This window comes from Arachis hypogaea, chromosome 3, assembly GCF_003086295.3.
Source record: "Arachis hypogaea cultivar Tifrunner chromosome 3, arahy.Tifrunner.gnm2.J5K5, whole genome shotgun sequence".
In the NCBI taxonomy this organism is placed as follows: domain Eukaryota; kingdom Viridiplantae; phylum Streptophyta; class Magnoliopsida; order Fabales; family Fabaceae; genus Arachis; species Arachis hypogaea.
In genome coordinates, this window is record NC_092038.1 from 47,681,689 (window position 1) to 47,701,884 (window position 20,196).

General features: G+C 35.2%; 1 protein-coding gene across 1 annotated transcript; it reads left to right on the forward strand.

The window, feature by feature from the left end:
- The first annotated feature begins 10,000 nt into the window (after window positions 1–10,000).
- On the forward strand, window positions 10,001–19,141 carry LOC112790515 (cinnamoyl-CoA reductase CAD2). Its single transcript, XM_025832953.3, has 6 exons — window positions 10,001–10,532; window positions 10,616–10,785; window positions 10,874–11,065; window positions 17,035–17,197; window positions 17,690–17,876; window positions 18,829–19,141. Exons 1-6 carry the CDS (start codon window positions 10,412–10,414, stop codon window positions 18,971–18,973), a joined length of 978 nt encoding a protein of 325 aa, XP_025688738.1. The 5' UTR covers window positions 10,001–10,411; the 3' UTR covers window positions 18,974–19,141.
- The last annotated feature ends 1,055 nt before the right edge of the window (window positions 19,142–20,196 follow it).

Here is a 20,196-nt window from a genome sequence, read left to right on the forward strand (position 1 = left end):
AAGTTAAATCAATAATATTAGGGATTGTAACATATATAATGCAAGGATACTATAGATCACTGCAAAAAGAATGTAAGTGGGACTGTGTAATTGGACCCAAAAATCATCTATTCTTCACTCTTTATCAAGGTCATAATTTTTTTTTTACCATTAACACAGAAAATACAATAAGATAGCATTAGCCAAGAGTTTGGCCAACATCTAAAAAATAGAGCAAGAATGAAATTCAAAACTGATAACAAACAAAACATCAACCAAACTACAATTAGATATTACATTGCCTTCACCTGCATACTCTATAATGTTATATTGGTTGATTTAACTTTGAAGTTTAATAAGATTTTAACTCCAATAAAGAAGGAGATTATAGATTAACAGAATGAAAGAAATAAGACTGGAATTTTTCCACTACAGAATTGAATATATTTCGCAAGTCTTTCCAACATTATTGCATCCCAAATCAACCAGCATGACATTCTCTGCACATTGCTTTTCATCACTCATGAGCTTTACTTCTAACTGCTTATCTTCCTTTAGTGTCTTCCCTCTTCTACACGTCCCGACCAATGGACGATTCACAATCTCGTTCTGTTCATAACAAGACCAAAATAAGTATCCACTATAACATAAAATGATAGTGTAATTCAATAAACCAAAGATGATTCAATTAAGATTTACAACAAATAACTTAGTGATCAAGTATGGTGAAAAACATACATTTTTTATGCACGTAAGAATCTCCGGACTTAAAAGAGCTAGTTTGATAAATATATAAAGAGAGACATGAAAGAGCTAAACCTCAAAAGATTAAATTACATGAAGAATTATATCAGGATGTTGCATATAAACCTGCAAATAAGTCATATATGGACTTGGATTCACAACTCTCAAGGCTCTATAAGCTTCGAATGGATCGGCAAATGTTCTTCGCTTGAATCTATGGCTTAACACAATCTAAAAAAATATCCCCTACCTTAATATGTTCTTTTGCCTGAAGGACTGTCTCCTTGTATGCTTCAGGTGCCATGGTTGACATCTTTAAAGGAGGACCGAAATGATGAGTATGCAAATTCACTGAACCTAAATCCAGCCACAGACTAGCAAACCCAAATTTCAAATTAATTTCTGCTGGACCATAAAAATCGGTGCATGATGATATGCAAGAATGGATTAATTAGCATGAATAACATAAACCCTAGAAAATGAGAATTTCTCAAATAAGGAACCACAATTGAACAAGAGATAGATGAAAAGGTTACTGACATGGCGAAAAAATCACCGATTAAAAGTTTATAGAGAAAATAGCGTTGCAAGTATAGCTCTTAACCAATGAAGATTCCGCGTATCAATTTAAAAGAGTTGTCACAAAATTTAGAAATAAAAATACTGGGAGTATGAGTCCCAGGTCGTCTCCCAACGAATTGCAGAGAGAATGCTAATTTATTAATCAGGGGTTTTCAAGAGAGTTGAGTTGAATAATGAGCAATTAAATAGTTGTAAAATAAAAACTAAGAATGATTATTAATATTCTAAATAAAAAGGCCTTGACTGTGGGAATGATCAATTAAAAGTTCTATCCTTGTTGGGATCTCTTAGGTGTAGTATTAAAAAGGTTGTTGTTTTCACTTAGTTAACCCTTACTAAATAAGGGAAAGTCAAGTGATTGAGCTAACTCTTATTCACAAATCCTAGTCCTTTCCCTTGGGAAGGTCTAGCGTTAGTAAATACAAAACTAGCCAACAGCTTCTAGTTTAATCTTCACTTAAGCCTTCCAACTCAAGTGTCTTCTTTTAATCAACCCTCATGTCAAGTGGAGAATCTACTCCGTTGACATGAATATAATACTAAGAAAAATATAAGAAGAAGACATAATAAATTAAATAAAATAGAAACTGAAATTTAATTGAAAATAAAAGTAATCCTCTGTATCAATAATCCATGAAAATAATCCAACTACTACTTTAAACAAGAAGTATGAATATGGAATAAATAAAAGAGCAAATAAGGAAACAAACTAGAATAGTATCTTCAACGGAGGTGATGACTCTTCAATATCCAGATCAAAAAGCAATAAACTTTGAATATAAAGAGAACCTAGAGGAAGAGTAGTTCCTCTCTAGATTCAGATCTAAAATCCTAAAACTATCCTAATGAGAATGTGTTGATGTTTCTTTTGATTCTCTGCATGTTTCCTGGCTTTATTCTTTTGATAATCTTCAGCTTATCAAATGCTTGCATGCAATCCTCACTGAACTCAAACTCAGTATCTTTCTGTAGTAGTCTGGATAAAGGTAATGCTACCTTACTGAAGTCCTTAATAAATCTCCTGTAGAAACCTGCATGGCCAAAGAACGAACGAACTTCCCTCACAGAGGAGGGGTAAGGCAAACTAGAAATGACATCTACCTTTGCTGGGTCTACAGAAATACCAGTATGAGAGACAACATGTCCTAGAACAATCCCTTGTTTTACCATAAAATGACACTTTTCGAAATTCAATACAAGGTTTGAACTAACACACCTGTCTAATACTTTGTCTAAATTATCCAAGCAAAGGCTAAAGGAATCACCATATACGCTAAAATCATCCATAAAAGCCTCCATATAACTCTCAATGACATCAGAGAAAAGACTCATCATGCACCTTTGGAAAGTAGCTGGTGCATTGCATAAGCCAAAGGGCATTCTCTTGTAAGCGTAAGTCCCAAATGGACATGTAAAAGTAGTCTTTTCCTGATCCTCGGGAGCTATATGAATTTGAAAATAGCCTGTATAACCATCTAAAAAGCAGTAATGGGATTTACCTAACAAGCGATCAAGCATTTGATCAATGAATGGCAGGGGATAGTGATCCTTACGAGTGGCTTGGTTGAGACACCTGTAATCAATACAAACTCTCCATGAATTCTGCACTATAGTTGTCAAGAGCTCTTCATGCTCATTCTTTACTGTTGTGACTCCAGACTTCTTGGGCACTACTTGTACTAGACTGACCCATTCACTATCTGAGATTGGGTAAATAATATCTGCTTCAAGTAGCCTGGTCACTTCATTCTTGACAACTTCTAAGATGGTGGGATTCAATCTTCTCTGGGGTTGACGGACAGGCTTTAATCCCTCTTCTAAGAATATCTGTGCTCACAAACTTGAGGGCTGATGCTTACTATATTCGCCAAGCTCCACCCAATTTCTTTCTTGTGTTGTCTCAGCACACTGAGCAGTTGCTCCTCCTGCTGGGAAGTGAGTTCCCTTGCAATGATAACTAGGAACTTCTGATTATCCTCAAGGTAAGCATACTTGAGGTGTGGAGGGAGGGGCTTCAATTCCAATCTCTGCTCATGGCTAGGCTCTGGATCATCCGGGGTTATTGACAATGGCACAGTGTCCTCATTATGTTCAGAGGGTGTCCCCACACTTGGACCTTTCTCCAAGTGTTTCTCTTCTACTTCTTCTTGGTAAACTTTAGCTATAGTTTTCTCAATGCTGTCACACTAGAAGATAGAATGGTCTTCCAGATGGGTGCTTCATAGCTTCATTCAAACTGAAATTCACTGTTCTTCCATCTATCTCAAAGGCATAAGTTCCTGAGAATGCATCCAGCTTGAACTTCGAAGTCTTCAGGAATGGTATTCCAAGCAGGATTGATGACGGTCTTCCTGAGTCATTAGGGGGCATTTCTAGGATATAGAAGTCGATGGAAAATGTGAGCCCCTTAATGCTCACTAATACATCTTCCGTAATTCCAACTACTGTAATAATACTTTTATTTGCTAACACAAAATGAGCTGTCGACCTTTTTAAGGGAGGGAGCCTCAAAGAATCATATATAGACAATGACATTATACTAACACATGCTCCTAAATCACACATGCAGTTAGAAAATAATACACCTCCAATGGTACAGTTAACCATGCATAGACCTAGATCACTACATTTTTCAGGTATACCTCCCATTAAAGCAGATATAGAACTACCTAAAGGAATAGTTTCTAATTCATTAATTTTATCTTTGTGTATGCATAAATCTTGCAGAAACTTTGCATATTTAGGTACTTGTTGAATAACATTAAAAAGGGGAACAGTTACCTCAGCCCTTTTGAAAATTTCTACCATTTTGGGATCAAGTTCCATCTGCTTTCTGGACTTCCGTTCAAGGTGTGGAAATGGGATAGGAATGGTGCCATTTGCAGCTTCTGCTTCCTTTGGTGCTTCATTCCTGGGGTGAGGTATTTCTTCTTTAACCAAGTCTTGCACTTCATCTTCTTCTTCAACTTCCTCCACTTCAACCATGTCCCCCATTGGGGCGTGTTTTAGTGAGCTTGGCTCCTCCGGATTCCTCTCTTGCAATGTGGTTCCGGACCTCAAAGTGATAGCATTGATAACTCCCTTGGGGTTGGATAAAGGTTGAGAGAAAATTCCACTGGAGTTTGAAGGCTAGTTGTTGGAGTTATTCAGTGATCCAATCTGTGAGATAAGAGCTTGCAAGGTAGAGTTTAGACCGTTCAGGGTAGAAGTGAGGTTGTTCTCCATGGTCTTTTGACTTTCATCAATTGAGTGTAGTAACTCGTCATTAGAAGAGGAAGGGGGTAAGCAATCTGAGGGGTCTGCTGTTGGTTGTTCTGAGGTGCTTGGGACTGCCTTTGGTGAGGTGCTCTGTAAGGCTGGTTCTGACTTTGCTGTCTGTTGTTATAGTGGTGAGTATTTCTGCCTGTCACGCGGATGACCCGGGTTCGATCCCCGGCAACGGCGCCATTTTGACGAGAGGATTTTTGCCGGTAAAGAAATTCACAAATAAATCATTGTTGAAAGTATAGTTTTTAAACCAACAGAAAATCCTTTCGTACAAAAGTTTTAGTTGTCACTAAAGCAAACCCAATAAAATTGATAACCGAGTAGTTAAACCTCGATTTGTCTCTCAAGGAATTGCAGGGAAGTATGATTTATATTGGTTATGGAAAAGGTATCTTTTTAGGTTTTTGAAATAGGGAACAAGTAACTTAAATGGCAAGAAAAATAAATTAATAATTATAAAAGCTCTTGGCAAGATATGAGAACTAGAAATCCTATCCTTGTTATCCTTATCACTGGTGATGCGAATTATTTATTGCTCCCACTTAGTTAACCCTTACTAAATAAAGGAAAGTCAAGTGGACTAATCAATTTGATTCCTTAAGTCCTAGTCAATTCCTATGGAAAGACTAGCTTTACAGGGATCCAAATCAATCAGCAAATTCCAATTTTCAATCATCAGCTGAGTTTGATAACTCAAGTGTCACCAATTACTCAACCAAAGCCAAAAAGGGAAAAAATTCAAATTATTTATATAATAAATAAAAGAAAGCAATCATAGATCTGAAATACCTCAATGTGTATCAAATTAAACATAGAAATCCATAAACCAAATTGGGAAAATAAACAAACTAAAGTAATAGAATAATTAAAAGTAGAAGAGAAAATAATTCAAAGGAACATTAAATCCTGGAATGAAGAAACAATCCTAAAACTAAGAGAAATCCTGAATCCTAAGAGAGAGGATAGAGCCTCTCTCTCTAGAAAACTACATCTAAAACCTAAAATTATGAATTATGTATGTTGTTATTATTCCACCTCTGATTGCCATTGTTGTCTCTACCTCCTCTATTATAGTTGTCCCTCCATCCCTGGTTGGAATTATCTTTCCAACCCTGGTTGGAGTTGTCCTGCCAACCTTGGTTAAAGTTCCCACCTTGGTTATAGTTGCTGCTTTGTTGATAGTATCCTTGATTCGGGCGGTCATAAAAATTGTGAGTAGCTACCAAGGTGTTGTCCTCATGTTGGAGCTGTAGACATTCATCAGTGTAATGACTATAATCAGCACATATTCTGCATACTCTCTGAGGAACTAGTTGTTGACTACGTTGTGGTGAAGGAGGTTGAGACTGTTGCTGGCCGAGATGTATCTGCTTCAGTAGGTTGGTCATCTCACATATTGATTGTGTGAAAGCAGTATTCTCGCTGCTAGAGGAAACCTCTGCCACAGCCTTGGGGTGGTTGTTCCTGTTGCGCTTGTGAGTCCAAGCAGACTTAGCCAAGTCGATGATCAGTTGCCATGCTTCATCTATGGTCTTGTACTTTTTCAGCGAACCATTGCTTGCACCATCTAATGAAGTCTTATCCTGAGGCTTCATGCCTTGTGTGAAATAGCCGATCAACACCAACTTGTCAATCATGTGGTAGGGGCATGCGTCTAGGAGATTAGTGAAGCGCTCCCAGCACTCGTAGAGAGTCTCTGATTCGCCTTGAATGGTCATTGAAATCTTTTTCCTTAGTCTATCAGTAACTTCAGCTGGAAAGTATTCTTCTAGGAATTCTCTCCTGAGCGTATCCCAATTAGTAACAACTGCTTCAGGTTGAGTGTAGTACCACTCCCTTGCCTTTCCCTCAAGAGAAAACGGAAAAGCGGCTAGCAGAATAGAAGTCTCAGATGCACCATTACGCCTAACAGTAGAACAGGCTGTCTGAAAATCTCTGAGGTGCTTGAGAGGCTCTTGAGCAGGTAAGCCGTGAAACTTTGGCAATAGATTAATTAGTGCAGTTTTCAGTTCAATATCTGCACCCAGATTTGGATTACGCGCTTGGAAAGGTGGCAATGTAAAATTTGGAGCTCCTGCCTCCTGAAGAGTAATCCTCCTGGGAGCTGCCATGTCCTCTACGTTCAAATCAACAGAATCAGTAGCAAGGGGGCCTGTTTCTTCCTCAAATGACGTTTCAGATTCGTCCTCAGAAAGGACTAACCGACGCCGAGCCCGCCTTATACGTGAGATAGTTCTTTCAATTTCAGGATCAAATATGGGTAGGCTCGGATCAGGTAGCGAATGCGTCATTCAATGAAAGAAACATACAGCTCATGGTAATAAAATAAAATAAAGTGCAAATAAAATAAAAATCCAACCAATAAATTAGCACACTGTTGCAACTCCCTGGCAACAGTGCCAAAAATTGACGTGGCGGAAAAATCACCGATTAAAAGTTTGTAGAGAAAATAGCGTTGCAAGTGTAGCTCTTAACTAATGAAGATTACGCGTATTAATTTAAAAGAGTTGTCACGAAATTTAGAAATAAAAATACTGGGAGTATGAGTCCCAGGTCGTCTCCCAATGAGTTGCAGAGAGAATGCTAATTTATTAATTAGGGGTTTTCAAGAGAGTTGAGTTGAATAATGAGCAATTAAATAGTTGTAAAATAAAAACTAAGAATGATTATTAATATTCTAAATAAAAAGGCCTTGATTGGGGGAATGATCAATTGGAAGTTCTATCCATGTTGGGATCTCTTAGGTGTAGTATTAAAAAGGTTGTTGTTTTCACTTAGTTAACCCTTACTAAATAAGAGAAAGTCAAGTGATTGAGCTAACTCTTATTCACAAATCCTAGTCCTCTCCCTTGGAAAGGTCTAGCGTTAGTAAATACAGAACTAGCCAACAGCTTCCAGTTTAATCTTCACTTAAGCCTTCCAACTCAAGTGTCTCCTTTTAATCAACCCCCATGTCAAGTGGGGAATCTACTCCATTGACATGAATATAATACTAAGAAAAATATAAGAAGAAGACATAATAAATTAAATAAAATAGAGACTGAAATTTAATTGAAAATAAAAGTAATCCTCTGTATCAACAATCCATGAAAGTAATCCAACTACTACTTTAAACAAGAATTAAGAATATGGAATAAAAAAACAGCAAATAAGGAAACAAACTAGAATAGTATCTTCAACGGAGGTGATGACTCTTCAATATCCAAAGCAAAAAGCAATAAACTATGAATGTAAAGAGAACCTAGAGGAAGAGTAGTTCCTCTCTAGATTCAGATCTAAAATCCTAAAACTATCCTAATGAGAATGTGTTGATTTTTTTTGAGTCTCTGAATGTTTTCTGGCTTTATTATGTGTTTCTTGGCTGAAAACTGGGTCAAAACGCGGCCCAAAAATCGCCCCCAACATTTTCTGTTATTTCTGCAGATCGCGCAAGTCACACGTACGCGTCGGTCACGCGTGCGCGTCATCCAACGATTTTCCTTGTCGCGCGTTCATGTCGTCCACGCGTGCGCGTCATTGGTGCAGACTCCAATCCGCGCGTACGCGTCAAGCACGTGCACGCGTCGCTGTAATTTTCTCCATTCCACGTGCTCCCGTGAGTGACGCGCGCATGTCGATGCTCGCTGGTCATCTCCTTAGTTTCTTGTGTTTCTTCCATTTTTGCAAGCTTCCTCTCCATTCTCTGAGCCATTCCTGCTCTGTAAAGCCTGAAACACTTAACACACGGATCACGACATCGAATGGTACAAAGGAGAATTGAAATACACAAATTAAAGATCTTTAGGAAGCAAGTTTTCAACCATAAAACAATCTTAGGAAGGGATTGTAAAATCATGCAGTTCATATGAATAAGTGGGTAAAGACTTGATAAAACCACTCAATTAAATACAAGATAAACCATAAAATAGTTGTTTATCAGTTACTGAGGTGCGAACTGAAACTAGAGATCATAATGTATAGCAGAGGCAGCGATAGAAACCACCACGCGAGGCTACAAGCCATCGACAGAGACTGTTATATGAACTAGCGACAACCAACGCAGATTGAGGATGAAGTGGTAGCGAAGAATGTTACTTGAGCCGTTCGGTATAAAACTTGGTGTGAGGAAGAGGGGGAGATGGTGGCGACGGCAAAGTGAAGAGGTTGCCATAGCAAAGTGAGCTAGAAGCACTGACAGACTAAAAGGGGGTGAAATGTGAGAATGAGAAAATAGCTTCAGCTGTGAAAGTCATATTCTTCATATTTAAAATAATTAAAAAAGATTGAAAGAAGCAGAACTACAAGCAACGTTAATAATTATTTAGTGGCCATTCATGTAATTGCCGTTATAAATGAAGTATTAAAGGTAATTATATATTTGCCGAAAAAAAAAGTCATTTGACAAGAAAAATTACGGCTATATTAATATGGCCGCTAAATATTTGTCGGTAAAGACTATATTTTTTGTAGTGGATACCTCTCTATCATCTTTCTTAATAGGTATATCGCTTCGATGGTCGATCTGTCTGGCATAAATTCAAATTGGTTCTCTATTACTTGTGTCTCTTTTCTCAACCTCCGTTCTATCACCCTTTCCTATAACTTCATGGTATGGCTCATGAGCTTGATCCCTTTATAGTTTTCGCAACTTTGTATATCACTCTTACTTTTGTAGATAGATATCAAAGTGCTCTTTCTCCACTCATCAGGCATCTTCTTTAACAAAATCTCATTAAAAAGCTTGGTTAATCAATTGATGCATTTTCCTCCAAGGCCCTTCTAAACCTCAATCGAAATATTATCAGTTCCTACTACTCTGCCATTTTTTATTTGCTTTAGAGTCTCTTTTACCTCGAAGTCTCGAATTCTTCAATAGTAGTAATAGTTTTGATCTTCTTCCCTTGTGCATAACCGACCAAGGCTCTGAAGAACCTTATGTCCTTCATGAAATAATTCGTAGAAGTAGCTCTTCCACCTTTTATTAATCTTCTCCTCTGGAGCCAACACCTCTCCATCATTATCCTTTATGTACTTAACCTGATCCAAATCTCTCGTACTTCTTTCACAGCTCTTTGCGATTCTATATATACATTTTCTCCTTATTTCGTACTCAAAGACTGGTAGAGACCTCATATGCTCTTGTTCTTATTTCACTTACAGCTACTTTTGTCTCTTTTTTAGACGTCTTATATTTTTCACATAGTAGAAATAATATTTAAAATTATTTTGTACAATATAACCTCCATAATTAATTTTATTTACATAATACTCGTAATACATATTTATTGTATATAAAATACATAATTATTTTAATAATAATTAATAAATATTAAATAAGACAATTTTAAAATATTTAAAATAAATTTTTATTATCTCTCAAATATTATTACATGTTAAATTAAGAGAGTTGTGTAAAGTATCTCAGAGGAGGTGGTTGTACTTGCTTCTTAATTTTAAGAATGATTTTATTCCTGTCACTATGGAGCATTGGGTAGGTTCAAAGCACTAGCTTTGCGCCTTTGCCCGAAGACAAAAGACCGATCACTATGGGATTAGCCGCCTCTTGAAAGAAAAGTATGTATGAATGATTTTACATGAACTCACCCTCATTCATTGAACGTAGAACTGTCTGCTTAGGACTGTTAATTTTATCTGCATTCGCGAGGGACATGTAAGCGCATGCGTCATGTTGAGTGTGAAGTCATAAAGTAGATTTAGAACTTGCTTGTATCTATATAAGAAAGAACCCAAGTGTAAGGGACTCATTACTCATAGTCGATTATCGTAACTGAACTCAGACAGGGAATTGATAAGCAGTTAAGCACAGCAAGCAACAAATAAGCGAAGAACAGGTTAAAAAATGAGCAGCAGCGCCGGCAAGTTGGTGTGTGTCACCGGTGCTTCCGGTTACATCGCTACCTGGATAGTCAAGTTTCTTCTTAATCGCGGTTACACTGTCAAGGCCACTGTCCGTGACACAAGTACGTACGACCAGTCCACCACTACTTTTTATTTTATCTTATTATTTTTCTCTTCAAAATGTGTTTCTCTTAAAAACACGCAGGCGATCCCAGAAAGGTGGAGCACTTAACTAATCTTGAGGGCGCCAAGGAGAGACTGCAGCTGTTCAAGGCGAATCTTCTAGAAGAGGGTTCTTTCGACTCTGTTGTTCAAGGCTGCGATGGTGTCTTTCATACTGCATCTCCCTTTTATAATGATGTCAAGGATCCACAGGTTAGGGCTTCTTCCATTATTGTGCATTTCCATCTTTTGTTTCTTCTCTTGTTTTCATGACATTGAATTTCTATGTTGTGTTTCTCAGACTGAATTATTGGATCCGGCGCTGAAGGGAACTCTAAATGTTCTTCAATCATGTGCGAAATCGCCGTCTGTGAAGCGTGTGGTTTTAACTTCTTCAACAGCTGCAGTTACACATAATGGAAGGCCTCGGACTCCTGAAGTTGTAGTTGATGAGACCTGGTTTTCCGATCCAGATTTCTGCAGGAAGTCAAAGGTATGTGCTCTGTCTCCAAAGCACTTGGGAGCTTCAAATTTGTTAGATAATGACGCCAAAAAATTTTTATCCTACTGTGAGCTTTTTCTAAAAAAACTCTTTTTAAGTAAAATATCAGTTCTCAAAAGATTTTTTTAGTCATATTAGTCCTTAAGAAATAAAATATAAGTCAAATTGGTCATTCTGTTAATTAGATGATAATGGCATGATGACATGTCACGTTAAGTGTCACGTGGCATGATGACGTGGTAAGTTAATATCACGTGTCACAAGATGATTGGTTGACGTGTCAGGTCAGTGACACCTAATATGCTACGTGCCACTTTGATGTGTAAAAAAGTTATTTATAATAAAAATTAATCTTTGAAAATTTAGCATAAGTCATTTTCATTCTTAAAATTTTAAAAATTAATCAAATTAGTCTTTAGATAATTTTTTTTTATTTTTTCTTCATAATATTAAATTTGAAGTATTTTTTATAGTACTAATTTTAATATTATTTTTTGACCTTAATAAATAAAATTTTCTTTATATAAAATAATAAAAATAATTAAATTATTATAAAATTATTTTATCAACAACAACAACAACAAAGCCTTGTCCCACTAAGTGGGGTCGGCTACATGAATCAAACGACGCCATTGTGCTCTGTCATGTATCATGTCTACAGAGAGACCGTTTACATGTAGATCTCGTTTGACCACCTCATGGATGGTCTTCTTAGGTCTTCCTCTGCCTTTCGCCCTTTGTCCACATTCCATCTCATCCACCCTCCTGACTGGATGTTCTATCGGTCTTCTTCTCACATGTACAAACCACCTGAGACGCGATTCAACCATCTTTTCCACAATAGGTGCTACTCCAACTCTCTCCCTTATATCTTCATTCCTTATTTTATCCAATCGCGTATGACCACTCATCCATCTCAACATCTTCATCTCTGCCACACTCAGCTTATGTTCGTGCTCCCCTTTAGCCGCCCAACACTCCGTACCATACAGCATAGCCGGTCTTATAGCGGTGCGATAGAATTTACCTTTAAGTTTTAAAGGCACTTTTTTGTCGCATATAAAACCAGATGCACTCCGCCATTTTGACCAACCTGCTTGGATCCTATGATTTACATCATGTTCAATCTCTCCATTATCCTGTATGATGCACCCAAGATACTTAAAACTTTTAACTTTTTGTAGGGTGTTCTCTCCAATTTTCACCTCTATATTGGAGTTTTCCCTTCTCAGACTGAACTTACATTCCATATATTCCGTCTTGCTACGGCTTATGCGCAGACCATACACTTCTAGAGCTTCTCTCCATAACTCCAACTTCTTATTTAGGTCTTCCCTTGACTCTCCCATAAGGACGATATCATCGGCAAAAAGCATGCACCATGGCACAGGCTCTTGGATGTGCTCTGTGAGTACTTCTAAGACTAATGTGAAAAGGTATGGACTTAAGGATGATCCCTGGTGTAATCCTATACCAATAGGGAATTCCTCTGTCACACCACCTTGAGTCTTCACACTAGTTGTGGCCCCATCATACATGTCTTTAATTGCCCGAATATATGCGATCCTTACTCTCCTCTTTTCTAAAACCTTCCATAAGACCTCCCTTGGTACCCTATCATACGCTTTTTCCAAATCAATAAACACCATGTGTAGATCCCTTTTATTACTACGATACCTCTCCATCATCCTTCTTAATAGGTATATCGCTTCAGTGGTAGATCTGTCTGGCATAAATCCAAATTGGTTCTCTGTTACTTGTGTTTCTTTTCTCAACCTCCGTTCTATCACCCTTTCCCATAACTTCATAATATGACTCATAAGCTTAATCCCTCTATAATTTCCGCAACTTTGTATATCCCCCTTATTCTTGTAGATAGGTATCAAGGTGCTCTTTCTCCACTCATTAGGCATCTTCTTTGACCTTAAAATCTCATTAAAAAGCTTGGTTAACCAGTTGATGCCTTTTCCTCCAAGACCCTTCCAAACCTCAATCGGGATATTATCAGGTCCTACTGCCCTGCCATTTTTCATCTGCTTTAGAGCCTCTTTTACCTCGAAGTCTCGAATCCTTCGATAGTAGTCAAAGTTTTGATCTTCTTCCCTTGTGCATAATCGACCAAGGCTCGGAAGAGTCTTCTGTCCCTCATTAAATAACTCGTAGAAGTAGCTCTTCCACCTTTCATTAATCTTCTCCTTTTGAGCCAACACCTCTCCATCCTTATCCTTTATGCACTTAACCTGATCCAAATCTCTCGTTCTTCTTTCCCGGCTCTTTGCAATTCTATATATACCTTTTTTCTCCTTCTTTCGTGCCCAAAGACTGGTAGAGACCCTCATATGCTCTTGTTCTTGCTTCACTTACAGCCACTTTTGTCTCTTTCTTAGCCGCCTTATATTTTTCCCAGTTATCTGCATTGCGGCATAAAGACCACTCTTTAAAGCATTCTCTTTTTATCTTTATCTTTTCTTGTATACTCGCATTCCACCACCAGGACTCCTTGTCTCTTGGTCCTATTCCTTTAGATTCACCAAAACTTTCTTTTGCTGTTCTTCTAATAACTTCTGCCATCTCCCTCCACATCTCTTCCGCGCTTCCATTTCCATCCCACTTTGCCTCTTCTCCTACCCGTCTTAGGAAGCTTCTTTGTTCCTCACCTTTCATCCGCCACCACCTCGTCCTTGGGTTCTTCGTATGATGTCTTTTCCTCAACTTTTGCTCAACGCGAAAATCCATGACGAGCACCCTATGTTGTGTTGTCAAACTCTCTCCCGGGATAATTTTACAGTTAATGCAAAATTTTCGGTCGACTCTCCTCAACAAGAAGAAGTCGATTTGAGAGCTTGTCAAATCAACTTCTTCTTTATCATTGATATTTTAAATTGTATATTTTCAAATTGTAATATTTTATAGTGACATTTTTTTAAAACGAATTTATCAAATTATTGTTGATTATATATTTAAAAATTTAATATTTTAAGTTTATAGTTTTTTTAAAATAACTATTATATTTATTTAGTAAGATATAAAAGATTAAAATATTTAAAATAACTACTATATTTTTTTATTGAAATTTATTAAAATATTAAAATTCTAGTTTTTTAATATTTTAAAATAACTATTATATTTATTTAGTGAAATATAAAAGATTAAAATATTTAAAATAACTACTATATTTATTTAGTGAAATTCAAAATATTAAAACTCTAATTTTTTAATATTTTAAAATAACTACTATATTTTAAATATTTTAAATGTTCTAATCATTTATATCTCACTCTATAAATATAGTAGTTATTTTAAAAAAATATATTAAAATATTAAGATTCAATAAGTGATTCCACAAATCGGTTTTTCAATTATTGACTTCTACCATATATATTAAATAATAATAAAAATTATAATTCTAAAAAATTTAAAATATTTAAATTTTAAAATAAATATTATATTATATAGTAAGATTTAAAATATTAAATTTTTAAATATATAATCAACAATAATTTGATAAATTTGTTTCAATAAAAAAATTTTGCTATAAAAAAATTACAATTTGAAAATATAAAATTTAAAATCCAAATTACAAAATAACTTTATAATAATTTAAATAATTTTTATTATTTTATGTAAAGAAAATTTTATTTATTAAGGAATAATATTAAAATTAATACTATAAGAAATACTTCAAATTTAATATTATGAAGAAAAAATAAAAAGAATTTATATAAGGATTAATTTGATTAATTTTTAAAATTTTAAAGATGAAAATGACTTAAGTCTAAATTTTCAAGGACTATTTTGATTATAGATAATTTTTTATACATCAAGTGATACGTGGCATGTTTGATGTCTCTGTCCTAACACGTCAACCAATTATATTGTGATACGTGGCATTAACTTGCCACATCATCAGTCGTTATCATCTAACTAACGGAAAGACTAATTTGACTTACATTTTATCTTTTAAGGATTAATATAACTAAAAAAATCTTTTGATGACTAATTTAAAGAATGGGTAATTTTTCAGGGACGAATTTGACTATTAATTTTTTTAAAAAAATATTAAAAAATTATATTTGGATATCTTACATAAAAATATTTTTTATTTAATAATTGAGAAATGCTACCACTATTAGAATTTATTATTTTTGACCATCACTTACCCATAAACTCAATTTCTTTAGTGCAGTTCCTTTAGTTTAGTAATCCAATAATATACTTTATCCCATACTTTTAAATATTGATGGTTAAGTGATAACAAAAAATAATAATTTTGATAGCCCTCTAACATTTCTCTTAATAATTATATTTAGATACAATAATATAAAAGAATTTATTTATTTATTTATTATGTTAAAAATATTTTTTTAAGTAAAAATATTATTTAAAAAATATAAATAGTAGATTTAAAATTTTTTATTTTTTAAATATCTTTATTTTTACTATTAAAATTTTACTAAACACACTAAAAAATAAAAATAATTCTTTTTAACAATTTAATAACATCCAAATAAATTCTAAATACATTATTGCAACTTGCAATGTTTTGGTCTTAAAGTTTAAACATATCTCTCTTACCGGAGTCTTCCTAGGTCTCTTTCAACCCATAGTGATTGGTTTAACTGCAATCCCCTCCTTCATTATTCTGTCATTTTTGTGTGACCACTTGGCCACACTAAACTTTAGTTCATAGCTGGTGGCAATACAATAAACTTATAGTTTTAAAGATATTCTTTTAGTCAGACACTCCTCTACTTTGACCAGCCCATTTGAATCTTATGGATTAAATCATTTTTTATTCCTTCATTGTCTTGAATAATACAATTGAGATATTTAAATCTGTCGACCTAGGATGGAAAATAGCATAAATAGTTTCATAATTATAATTGCTCATTGGGTGAAAAGTGATGAATTGTTTGAATTTAGTTTCTTTGAGTAGGGTATTACTTTTGATGGAAGTCCTGTATTATGTGATTCAACTTCTGAATCCAACAAAATTCTTTAAAACAATTTATCTAGATCTTTTATTTTCACTTCTTCCCTTGAAAAGCTTGCATATATCCATTATTTAGGTGAGGAAGGATTGATATTATCCCTCAAATGCTCTGCATTTGCCTGGCTAACACTAACTTTCATGTTAGTATTTTCTTAGCTTATTGATACTTTTCTAATTTTAGTGATGTACCTATATATTGAGGTGTTCTGTTCTCTAACTTTCAATCAACCCTTGTGGTTTGTTAAAGGCATGCAATATTGATTCTTCATCTAGTTATACTGTCAATTTATTCAAATTCAAAATTTTTCCAATCCTAAACTGGGTTAAAAGAAAATGGTTGTTCCACGAAAACTGAATCTTGGATAGTGTAACAAATTGTAAATAGGAGAATTATGCAATGAAGAAATATGTTAGAGAAGGAAAGATACAATAATGAGGAACATCTACCATCGAAAGTTCTTCCCAAAATGTGAGCCATCACCTACCAAGAAGAAAATCAAAGACTACTAAGGTTTTATTTATTTCGTGTTTTGACTGGATTTTGAGTCACATGAAACAACCAAATCCCTTGTAAATTTGAGACTCTGCCCCAGCAATTTTAATGCATAGATGATCCAGTGGCTTTATAATCTGCTTCCATTGTTTTTGGTACTAGTATTACTTAGAAACAGCTTGGAGTTTCAATCTTGTAAGCACTCATATTAACTGTTTTCTCATATCAATGGGCTTAAAGCAACATGGGATCTGTTGGTAGGTATGATATATTTCCACTGTTATTCCAACTTGAGGTTTGTGGTTTGGCATAACCTTTGATGGGAAAGCCTTTCCTTACCCTATACTTTTTGTGTCCAACCAATGTAATACCTATTTGTGTATGATATGCTATAGAAGCTCAATTTGCTTGACATTTCGCATTTTTCCTTTCTTTTTCTAGTTTACACATACCAATTTCTATTTATGTTTTCAGATGTGGTATGTGCTTTCAAAGACATTGGCTGAAGATGCTGCCTGGAAATTTGCAAAAGAAAACAACCTTGACATTGTCACTATTAACCCAGCAATGGTTATTGGGCCTCTTTTGCAACCAATACTTAACACAAGTGCTACTTTAATTTTGGATATAGTTAATGGTATTTTGAAAACTCTATTATCTGCAATGCTTCATCTGTATTAAATGAGTTTGATACTTCTTAAGTCAGCTATGTGTTTTTGATCAAGCAAATTGAGAAAGAGAAATAAAAGCATGGAAATAAAAACTGAAAAAGAATATCTGAAGGAGGGTTATAAAAGTTTATATATGGTATGTGAATTTAATCATATCACTTGTTGAGTTCTCCTCCTCCTCCTCCTCCTTCCCAATACCTCTATACCTCACCCATGTAATACATTCTATTCCTGTTCCAGTTTCCCCTATCCAAATCTCACTATTAATCAGAGTACTAAAAATTCTTTTACTTGCTCTCTTAACATTTCATTGATTTTCTTCAATGTGTCGTTGATTGTATATTTAGTTATTTTCTGAATATTAGTTGCTCCTATGTGGTTCAAATATATTTGCTTTTCCATTGACAAGACTTCTCCATGAGTTTAATAGAGGAAAAACTTTCACCTCCTTGATACAGGTGCACAAATATTTCCAAATGCTACTTTTGGATGGGTCAATGTGAAAGATGTTGCAAATGCTCATATCCAGGCTTATGAAATTCCTTCAGCTACTGGGAGATATTGTTTGGTAGAGAGAGTAGTGCATTATTCGGAGCTTGTAAACATTTTACGTGATTTATACCCAACATTACCCCTTCCAGAGAAGTAAGTTTACTTATTTGATTACCTTCACGAATACATACAAATCCATGTTTGCTGAATCAAGTTCTTTTGATGCTTTCATTGTCTGTTTGAAAACTCAAAACTTCTTAAAAGATTCTTCATTGATTTTAATATAGTGTTTATTTATTGTCTATCTAAAATGTAAATCGGAAGTTCTAGAAATTCTGGCACAAAAGTTTCAGAACTAGACAACTGGCACTTGTGGTTCTTATAGTGATAATTTAATTGAATAACTCAGTTCAAGTGACCTCAAAAGAGTCTTTGTATTTCCAAAATAAGGGACTAAGCTTGCGAAATTGAAATAGTGCTAGATTTAGATGAAGTTAGTCGTCAAGCATGGGCATAAGAAATAATGTTGTAATGTTAGTTATGATATGGCAATGCACAATATTTTGTTTTCTTTTACTTACATGAGGCCATAGAATATTATCATAGCTTGCTTAGTTTGTGTGTTTGTTAATATTGTTTCAAAGTTAAATTCAAAATCTGTAGGTTATGTAATTTCTGACATCATTACTGTTAGTCATTTAGCATGCAGAGTCTCAACTTTCAATAGTTGGTATCTCTAATCCCTTAGTTATTTCCTTTTCTTATCGTGTTTTTTATTATGCAAGCTGAAGGATCTGCATCTCACTTCACTTTTTCCTTAAAAAGCAGACTTTACTAACTAGTTTATATTTAAAAGAATTTGCTAATTTGTAGACTATTCGTACAAAATTCATTCATTCATTCATTACATGTCCTTGAGACAACTTTCCATGTGTAGGTCATCCGAATTTGACTTTCAAGGTTGAAATTCGTTGGTGAATAGTCACTTAGTGTCCTATATGATGTTTTTGTCCACTTGTTCCACATTTACAAAATTGAAACAAATCTAATTTTTCTTGAGTAGATTTTTCTAATACCGGTTTCACCTTGTCATCATTGTTATCAGGCCTGCGGACGATAAGCCGTCTGTGCCAACATATCAAGTTTCAAAAGAAAAGGCAAAGAGCTTGAGACTTGAATTTATTCCTTTGGAAATGAGCCTCAAGGAGACTGTTGAAAGCTTGAAAGAAAAGAAATTCACCAACTTTTAATTCATCGTATATTAGTAGAGATAATATTTAGTTATGTACTTTAATTTTATTGCTCATGAGTCATGACACAATGAATGTATGTCAAATAAGACTTGGAAGTTGGAAGAAATAGTACTCATACTGCAGGTTGCAGATAATGGAATAAAAGTTTGGAAGGGATGTTAGATATGAGTCTATGTTATCATGTTGATGCTCACAATAACTGCCTAGGCATAGAGCATGTTTTATAATCATTGGGAAAGGAATTTTTTGTCAAACAAAAAACTTTGTTTTCAAGAGTAAATTATCATTTTTATCCACAAAAATTGAAAATGCTGATACATCTACTCATAGAAGAAGGAAATTATCAATTGTACTCATGAAACATGGGTTTCGTATAACAAAATTATCCAAACACTAAAAAATTACCTAAAAATCCTAAATTACCTTTCTCTTCACCACTACTACCATCATCTCCCCTCTCTTTCTTCGCATTCCCATTTTTTTGTTTTTCCCATTCCAATTTTCTTGTTTTTTTCCATTTCACATTTTTTTCATTCCCACCTCTCTTCGCAATGGATTTCCGCCACCAGCCTCCCCAACGCTACTGCAGTGGCCAACAGACCCACAATTACCACCACTACACTTTCTTTTCCACCTCCCAAGGTCTCTGATGCCCTCCACTCCCAATCTGCTTCTCCGAGAAGCAAACCCTATCTCTGCCTCCAAAAACTTTGAACTTGCTGAACTCCCTGAAGCACTGTCGCGCGACCTCTATCAGCCACAGCAGCTTTAATTCACCAACCATCAGCACTGTCGCGCGACCTCCATTAGCCATGACGAACCGATGTTGCAGAGCGCAAGTAGGCGGTCTCCGACGAGGACTGGACTTCATGGCTTCGCAAGAAGATTGGAGGAGAATTTCATCCACTGATAGTTATTGTCGCTGGAGAACCAGAGGACGGTGTTGAGGAGTAAGGACCATCACCAATGACTTCAATACCTAATTCTACAGTGGTAGCCTTCAGACCCTTCATCTCTTCTCTCATTTTCTGTTACCCCTTCATCATTGTTGCTGGTGGACTTGCACCTTACAGATTGAATTTGTGTCCTTGGATCTGTTTCTTCTGTGATGATGTGATTGCTCCGGCTCAATTGGTGTTTGGTTCTTCTCCATTTGATGTGTTTTGCTACTGTTGTTGGTGTGTAAATCCCAGGTAATTAATAAATAATTAACCAATAAA